This window comes from Anoplophora glabripennis, unplaced genomic scaffold (assembly GCF_000390285.2).
Source record: "Anoplophora glabripennis isolate ALB-LARVAE unplaced genomic scaffold, Agla_2.0 scaffold14, whole genome shotgun sequence".
NCBI classification, from domain to species: domain Eukaryota; kingdom Metazoa; phylum Arthropoda; class Insecta; order Coleoptera; family Cerambycidae; genus Anoplophora; species Anoplophora glabripennis.
This window is the reverse complement of record NW_019416352.1, coordinates 1,465,019-1,473,762: the sequence shown is the minus strand read 5'-3', so window position 1 is coordinate 1,473,762 and position 8,744 is coordinate 1,465,019. Positions and strand designations below refer to the sequence as shown.

The window sequence follows — 8,744 nt, the reverse complement described above, 5'->3', positions numbered from 1 at the left end:
TAGTGAAAAACGGTTTATTAATAAAGTAACACTATTGTCTATTTCACATGAATAAGAACTGAAGGTAATTACAAAAAATTTAAGCACAGAATTTCAATCCTTCCGCAATCATACAGACGCCCCGATTGAGCAGTACCAGACAAACTCATTTGACAAATTTAGAAAACAGGCATAGCTTATAAAAATATCAACAGCCCGCCATCAGGCCACACACAAGTTAATTTAACATAAATTAGTTCTTGAGTTAAGTCTTAATAAAATTTTATTATACAAAATGGTTGGTAATTAATTTATAAATCCTCATCATCCTCTGGCAGGGCCGTCTCTTGAGCCTCTTTGAGATCCTTTTCGATTTGTTGTTGCCAGTGGGGGTCCATCTGGACTTCTGGGGGCACTAGGGCGGGCATGGCGACGAACTCCAGGTTGGGATCGCCGATCAGCTTTCTAGCGAGCCATAGGAAGGGCTTTTCGAAGTTGTAGTTTGATTTAGCAGAGATGTCATAATACTGAAATAAAAAACACATTTTTTTTTTTATTTGAGACACCGAGAGAATTTTAAATAAAATTTATTTCAGAGAAAGTAAATACCCAAAATAAAATAACGTTCAACAAATAAAATAAAACATTACATCAAAAAAATAGTCCTCCAAACAGTTTAGTTCTAAATTTATCAACTTCTGTTTCGTTACTTTTTTAAATTTACTTAATATTTTAATTTTGTCATACAGGGTGTCGGGAAATTAAACCGACAAATGAAGACAGCAAATTCTAGGGATGAATTAATTATAAGCACTGTGATAAATGAACATGAACCTTATCAAACCTTTTTTGTTTTCATTCTCTAAACTTAAATTAAAACAGACAAAATTTATTATAAGCAGTTACTCAGAATTCCTTTTCTCTCTGTGTGGCAAATAAATCAAATTAAATAAAGATAATAACTAATAAATATCATCACAAATAAATTCGGTAAAACCTCTATCTACGAACACCTCCAAAAAGTTGACACCTGTAAACATCAGACAAAGAGTGACCACAAAAAACCTGATTTTCGCCCGTTTTTTCACAATTCACAGAAAATTAAAAAAATACATAAAATTATGTTTTTGGTCGCAAATTACTTGAAAACTGAAATGAGCTTTTAGTATTTTGAAAATTTAAAAAATCACCCCTACTTAGGGGTTGAAAAAATGCCAAAAATGAAGCATTTGAATATTACCAATCGACATAAAAACCACTAGTATGTGAATTAACTTTATATATTTTTTTAGAATTTTTAGAATTATTTCTGATATTTTTATTTTGGGGATGATTCCACCCCCTGAGCGCGCTTAAGGGTGGATTTTCTAATTCAACATGCTTATTTCAGTCATGAGAATAAATCTCTCTTTGTATCAAGAATCATTCGACAGAAAAATTCACATGCTAAGATTTTATATTTATTGGTAATATTCAATTCATTTTGGGCGTCCTTTTTGAAAATTTTCAAAAAACTAAAAGCTATGCTCATCTTAATTTTTTACGACGAGTAATTTGAGACCAAAAACATTTTTATCTATTTTCTTTAGTTCTCTGCGAATTGTGAAAAAAAACAGACGGATTTTGGCAAGATGGTACTGGTTCAGTGAGGCTAGCCAACAATTTAATTTAAGTAATCAAAAACTCATGGAAAAGTTTAGTGTACAGAAAAACGTAAGTTAACGATATATTGAAAAATACAAGTGAAATTCGGTTCTAGAAGAATGGAGGAGAAAAAAAAAACTTCCAAAAACTGCTGATTTGGTCTTGATGAAACAGTTTTTAATTGGTTCTGCAAGATACATGACAAGGAATATTCCTTCTGCTCAAAGAAAATGACACGGAAGAATCTGGTGAAAGATGGTAAGAGGAAGTATTACCCAATGAATTAATATGAATTACATCAGCTTGGAAGAAATTATGGTTTGTAAAGGAAAGAAAACTGTATAATAAAACTAGAATTAAAGTATGACTAACATAACTGAATGTGATATAGAAGATTAACATTTTTATTTCCAAATTTTCATGCCACTAACTTAGATTTAAAAACATTCAATAATCGACGATGATTTAAAAACTGAAAATCCAAATGTCTATTATTGATTGTATTGATGAAATCAGTGATCAAATGAAAACAGATTGAACAAGAGGTATTTGTAACTATTATTTTGAGTAGCCTATAAAGGATTAAAAGTCCTTAAAATATATTTTTTTTCAGCTTCAGCAAATTTTAACATCGCCAAGAATATTTCTCCAGCTTTACTTGAATGCTAATCGTAAATATTTAACAGCAAAATGAAAAAAAGGAAAAGAAGAAGAAATCTTTGGTAGATTAATGTGTATTTATTTTAAAATGCTTATAGTTATATATTATATTATCCATACAATATTTGTTGATATGATTCCATGAAAAGAATAAGTCAAAAAAGTTCTGTTATCGGAACCACTGTAACAATTTACGACAGGGCATGCCTTGAAATTTTCCGACAATGTCTTTCTTCCTTGGGTATTGAATGTGGTTAATTCTAAGAAAGTGATGCTAAGGTCTTCTTAGAATTCTATCTCAACTAAAATATCGTACAGATTTGTATGTTTGTAGGGATACTGCTGTCAAACTTAATTTTTTTTTCCATGTAGGTACATATTTTTAGTAACACACATAACTTTATGCTATTTTAAATGTGGTTTAATTTAATCTTAACAAAATTAAACTTGTTTTTTTCATTATTTAGCCCAAACTTTTAAATAACAAACAAGTTTTTAAGATTCATATTGGCAAATATTACGTTATTACTTTTATTAATAAATTACACAATTATTTTGAATCTACTTTAATATTACCTAATATGAAGTAAAAGTTCTAAAGGTTCAAACTAAATTTTAAAGTTCTTCTAGCCACTTTTATTTTACTAATAATTATTAGTCTTATAAGATAGTTCTATATTCTGACTGTGCTTTCATCATTACTGAACGAATGATCACAGTTGCGTAATATGTAACGAGGAATAGAATGGCTAACATAAACTGACACGGCGACAAAATTATACGACCGTGTTTCTGTCAAATTTGACAATTAAGTAAAACTAAGTCAAGACTTACTTGTAAATTCTTCTTTCGGTGGAACACGATGCTTTTAGCCTTAACTTTTCTGTCCTTAATGTCTACTTTGTTGCCACAGAGCACAATTGGGATATTTTCACAGACTCGAACGAGATCTCTGTGCCAGTTCGGTACATTTTTGTATGTCACACGAGAAGTGACGTCAAACATGATGATGGCACATTGTCCCTGAATATAGTATCCATCACGAAGTCCCCCGAATTTCTCTTGACCGGCAGTGTCCCAGACATTGAAACGAATGGGACCTCGGTTAGTGTGGAACACTAAGGGGTGAACTTCGACACCTAAAGTGGCTACATATTTTTTTTCGAATTCACCAGTCAAATGGCGTTTTACGAATGTGGTTTTTCCAGTACCTCCATCTCCGACTAGCACACACTTAAATGTGGGCATTTCTTGTTCTGCAGCCATGGTTTTGATAGGATTTGAATAGTCTAAAAGATACAACACAATGTTAGTCAAAGAAATTTCTGGAATAATATTAAACTAGTATCAAAACGCTGAAAATAAATGAAAATTTTGAAAGTTTACAAGTACTTCTTTTAAGACAACTGACAAATGACTGAACACGTTTTAGTAAGTTTTAATTTTTGAGCTAAATGGCGCTACAAAAACGTATCATAGGATTTTGACATTACAGTACCGACTTTACATATATTTTTCTATGTTGATAATAATCTAAACACAAAACTAGGGCATAGGTAACATTCTACATAAAAAAATAAACTTACCTTTACAAGAAAAACTGCTAATAAACACCGATGGCACAGAAAATCACCGATTACTGATGCCTTCTTCCAAAGTCGTTAAAGTTCACAATGGCGTTCACAAGATGCCAGGGAAAGGTGACTAACGTACCCGCCAATAGATTAACCTATTAGAGAGTTTATTTATACGGAGCCGCTGTATCGCCCTTAAAATTCGTAAAATGGTGTTTTTTACGGTAAAATTTAAAATTTTTCGCTAATTTAGAAGAAAAACTAAATTTAGTTCCAAAATTAATGAGTGACGTCACAGAAAACGTGACGTCATATGCACATGCGCAAATTACTGACGGCACTGCAGAACTCTATCGATTTTCGTGTGGAGGACTGGTGGTCGTTCGCTCCGTTTTGTCGGTTGTTCTAGTTCTATAGTTGTGGTGGTATTTAAACAATTTGAATGGGATTATTTTGTAAAATTAAAGTTTTAAGTGGTGTGTGATCAAAGCCGGGTCAAGATGACTAAGGATAGATTAGCAGCTCTTGTTGCGGTAGGTTTTGTATATTTCACAAAATCCTACAATTTTTATCCACTTTTTAACTAAATTTAGTGAGAATTATATTTGTAATGTTTCACATCAATGACATTTTTATTACTCAATCAATCTAGTTAGCCGCTGACAGACCCAGCTGGAGAATTAACTGTTGCTAAATGTTTGATTGTTAAATTAAACTATTAGGTTAGGTGAAAAAAGAACTATGATATATGTCAGATCAGGCCCCACCCCTTAGGAACTGTCAGTAATTTGCTCAGATGTGAACATTTGTTATTATTTTTCTTTTTTATTTATTTCAGGCGCAAAGTGATGATGACGATGTCGGACCCGATGATGTTGCTGTCAACGTCGAGGGTCGCGAGGGCTTCATGGATGCATTTTTTCAAGAGGTAGGTGTCGTTATTTCCGAGAAATGCCTTAATCTGAATAAAATATTATCTCCGGCCTGTTACACTGTTGGATTATGTAAATAATCCGACCTAAGACAACAGTAAACATTTACTCATCACTGCAAAAATAAAACAGTGACAATGTTAAATATAACATTTATTTTGATTCTGGGGCTATTACCTACAGCTTTTTAGTGTTCTACTATACTATGCTAATATTCGAGTTATTTCATCCACCCTTAACTATGTAAATGTTAATAAAATAGTTAAAATATACTTAGTAGGTACAAACATGTAGATATATGTAGATATCTATTTGATAAGGTCCTAGTAGGTACTTATTAAATTAAGGTCTTTGATTTCTTGCTTTCATTTTAATTTGTACTTAATTTATTACGGTAGAAGTTGTGATTCATATTTATTATTATTGAGAATTTAGTTTCCCATTCACAATTTTTTTATTTCTATATTGGTGAAAATGTAGATACTTAGTTGAATCATTTCAAGATTTGTCAATGAATGTCTGGCAAATGGTGGCGGATGCGCCAAATTAACAGCATTGTCGTAAATTTCCTTCTAATAATTTTTATTCATTATTGACTAACGTAAGAGAATGTATTTAACATTTATTTAGATATACAATACTGTCAAATGATAATTGCATTTTAAAATTTTATAGAAAAAAATAACATTTTATTCGTAGGATACATCATATGTAAAAGTTTATTTTTCATTTCTATTCATAAAATGACTAAAATTGTAGGCAACCTGTCGAATCCTTTTTTGAATAACGACTTAGTTTTGTTAATTGAAATTAGATGGTTCTTTATATGGATGTTGGTTTGGTCCATCTTTCAGCATCATTAATCAAGTTTCAATTCGGAGTACTTTTTTGTAGTTTCATCATATAACTACTGCAGTGATATTTGCATATTATGTAGATTCGCCTATTTTTCTTTCTGGTTTGATTTATCGTTTCCAGAGCACACTTAACTTGCAGTATTTTCAGAAAATGCAGAGAAAATATGACCTTTGAATTATTAATAATCTCGTATGTCGATACGCTTACGTAATTAATAGGTAAATTACCTAGAAAGTAGATATATGTGTGGGTAAGAAAGAATTATACAATTTAATCCTCGATTTTATTTATCCCTGCCATTAAATCGAAAATAAATTGTCCGTTTCTAATTGCACATTAAAATCACTCAGATTGCTCGTAAAATTATATAGTAGGTATATATTTTATTGCAGGTTATGCCAAATTAGGGGTGACTGATGTCGATATAAAAAAGAATTTTCTCCGTGGTTTTGCTTCCTTTTTATAATCTGATTTCATTTTTATATAGATACTTTTACACTGTATTTCAAGATTTATATTTGAGTTTATGAACTTAAAATAAGATACCAAGTTTCTGATCTTTTTTCGATTATGTTCGTTTTTTTTGTTTTGTAAATATTATTAATCTCGTCCATCTTTATAAATTGCATAATCAGTTAATATTTATTCTACTAAGCTGTTTTCTTAAATGTTTGTTGATGTTAAAAATGTCTTCTGAAAATTTTTCTCCAAAATATTTTTAAAATTATTAAACGGTAAAAAATTCACATCATCCAATCTCTGATTCTCGTAACTTTGTTGGTTATCTTTTATCTACCTTCTCATATGTATTAAGTATTTGTTTCTTATTCAAACAATGTAGTAAATTTACGGACTATATATTTACTCTATTGTTATATAACGTTTTGTGTAAATATAGGCAAAATTATTAAAAAATAAAAAGTACGGTTTATGTCTGTACTTGGGTATGTGATTTCAGAGTTTATTTCCTAGCCATAATTTATCACAAGTCATTTTAAAAGGTCGATCATATTAAATATTTTATTTATTGTAAATCGATATTTGGTTTGGGTTTATATAGTTCTTCCTGTAATTATGGCATCGATTGTAGAAAAGTTTCATATACTTTTTGGTATGAATTGAACTTATCTACTAATAATCATATATGTACTTATTAAATCCTGTTTTTTTTAAAATTTTTTAATCTAAATTAGTTTCGTTTTTTCAAGTATTGTAATGGTTTCTTAAGTATGAGGTCTGTACATAAAATAACCGAACTTTACTTTTTTAAACTTTATTATTAATTTTATGCAGCTGGCGCATTGTCATAAGTTGTCTCGCCACGACTCTGGTCTCTCTTTGCGGATTTTTTCACGTAACCACTGTGAAACGCCTTGATATTACACACGGTTCACTATTTCACCTTGAGACAAGAATTCAAAATGCTCAATTCCATTAAAGTCGAAAGAAACAGTGATCATCACTTTTTTTGCCAATCCATTGTGATTATTGAACTTTTGTCTCAATGCCGTAGCTGTAAACCCTGTCTTTGTCTCCGGTTATGATCCTTTGAATGAATGTTTCATCGTCGTTGGATTGTTCAATTAGTTGCCGACAAACGTCCACAGATTTTCTTTCCGTTCTGTTAAAATTTCATGGCTATGATGCTAACTTCTTTCACAATTTCTCAGACAGCCAATCAGCGATTTGCATGCATTAGATCTTTGATTTTCTGAACGTGGGAGACATCAGTTGAAGTCGAAGATCTTCCTGGTCGAGGATCATCTTCAATTGACCGACCATCATTTTTTTGAACAGACCTATGTATCGAAGATTTTCGGAGAAAAGGATTTTTTAAATATTTTTATTATATATTCTAGAATGTATGTTTTGTAAATAAATGTAATATTTTTTAAGTACTGTTAATTTTTATATCCAAACATTTCCAAAACCCATGGGTAATTTGATGTCAAGCTTAAGTAATACTTATTTGAGTACCTAATGCCGAGTATTATTTGAATAATATTTCGATAATATTTACCTAAGTATTAAAACAATTATTTGTCCCTCAAAATGAGTATTTTAGTCTACAAATTTTTTAACAAGCGGTTTCTCCTCGTCACTCGTCAAAAACCATATCCCGTATTTTATTCCGACACTAAGGATGTGAAATAAATAATATTAAACTGTATTCATTATTATCAGATCTAATGCCACTCAATTAAAGATTTTATAAAATTAACAAATTCTTGTCGGATGAAATACTTTATTGCAGTACATTTTTTACATATCTTAGTGCAGTGTAGTCAATTTAAATTTATAATTTAATGCATGATTTATTGTCAGTTTATTGAACCACAGAAATACAGTGACCAATACCGACATTTTAAACGAGAGGGAAACTGTCGGCCAATATTTGCACATTAAAATATTGAATTTTGTTATTAATTACTTAAGTTTGAATTTCTCAAATAGTAGGCAGGGGCGGGGTAAGGGGGCAGATGACGCATGCGCTCAATTCATATAACGTAAATAACTTTTCTTTATTAGGTCCTACCTATTTTGCCATTAGTGAGCGAAATTAAAAAAAAAATAATGAATGAATTGTGCCAAAAGGATCAGTCGGGGATTATTTTTCGAGGGGTAAACCACTTGACGAAAATGTGTACACCACATTTAACATTTACAAATATTTACCATTATTTATAAATATTTACGAATATTTACAAATATTTACTAGTATTTACTAGTATTTACTAATATTTACTAATATTTATGAATATTTACTAATATTTATGAATATTTACTAATATTTATGAATATTTACAAATATTTACTAATATTTACTAGCATTTACTAATATTTACGAATATTTACAAATAATTACGAATATTTATGAACATTTACTGATTGCCCCTCGTGATTTATTATAGAGACAGATTAATAATTAGAAAATAAAGACACTATTTAAAATACATATAACTTTTATTCATTTCATAACCATAAATCATACTCGGCATTTTAACATTTTGTAAGATTTTACTATTTTGGCCCGATCACTTTCACTAATAGTCATTCTTCCCGACCCTAGCATTTGTATAGGTCCAAAAAAAATATA

The 8,744-nt window shown here is 30.3% G+C and overlaps 2 protein-coding genes across 3 annotated transcripts in view; one reads left to right on the top strand and one right to left on the bottom strand.

Annotated features, from left to right (window-relative positions):
• LOC108904059 (GTP-binding nuclear protein Ran) lies at positions 1–4,030 on the bottom strand. The gene is made up of 3 exons (XM_018706444.2): positions 3,870–4,030; positions 3,118–3,572; positions 1–506 (listed from the first exon to the last, which is right to left on the bottom strand). Exons 2-3 carry the CDS (start codon positions 3,547–3,549, stop codon positions 291–293), a joined length of 648 nt encoding a protein of 215 aa, XP_018561960.1. The 5' UTR covers positions 3,550–3,572; positions 3,870–4,030; the 3' UTR covers positions 1–290.
• Positions 4,031–4,211: 181 nt separating this feature from the next.
• The window catches only part of LOC108904058 (syntaxin-1A), a 150,018-nt gene continuing 145,485 nt past the window's right edge, over positions 4,212–8,744 (top strand). For both annotated transcript variants that reach the window (XM_018706442.1, XM_018706443.1), the window contains exons 1-2: positions 4,212–4,390; positions 4,696–4,785. In XM_018706442.1, the coding sequence (XP_018561958.1) occupies positions 4,358–4,390; positions 4,696–4,785 (123 nt within the window). In that variant the 5' untranslated portion in view covers positions 4,212–4,357. The remainder of the gene's footprint in view (positions 4,391–4,695; positions 4,786–8,744) is intronic.

Excerpts from the sequence above, each read along its gene's own strand:
- LOC108904059 (XM_018706444.2), bottom strand. The coding sequence starts at position 3,549 with ATGGCTGCAGAACAAGAAATGCCCACATTTAAGTGTGTGCTAGTCGGA. Across the intron at positions 507-3,117 it reads ACCGAAAGAAGAATTTACAA|TATTATGACATCTCTGCTAA; the intron begins GTAAGTCTTGAC and ends TTTTTATTTCAG.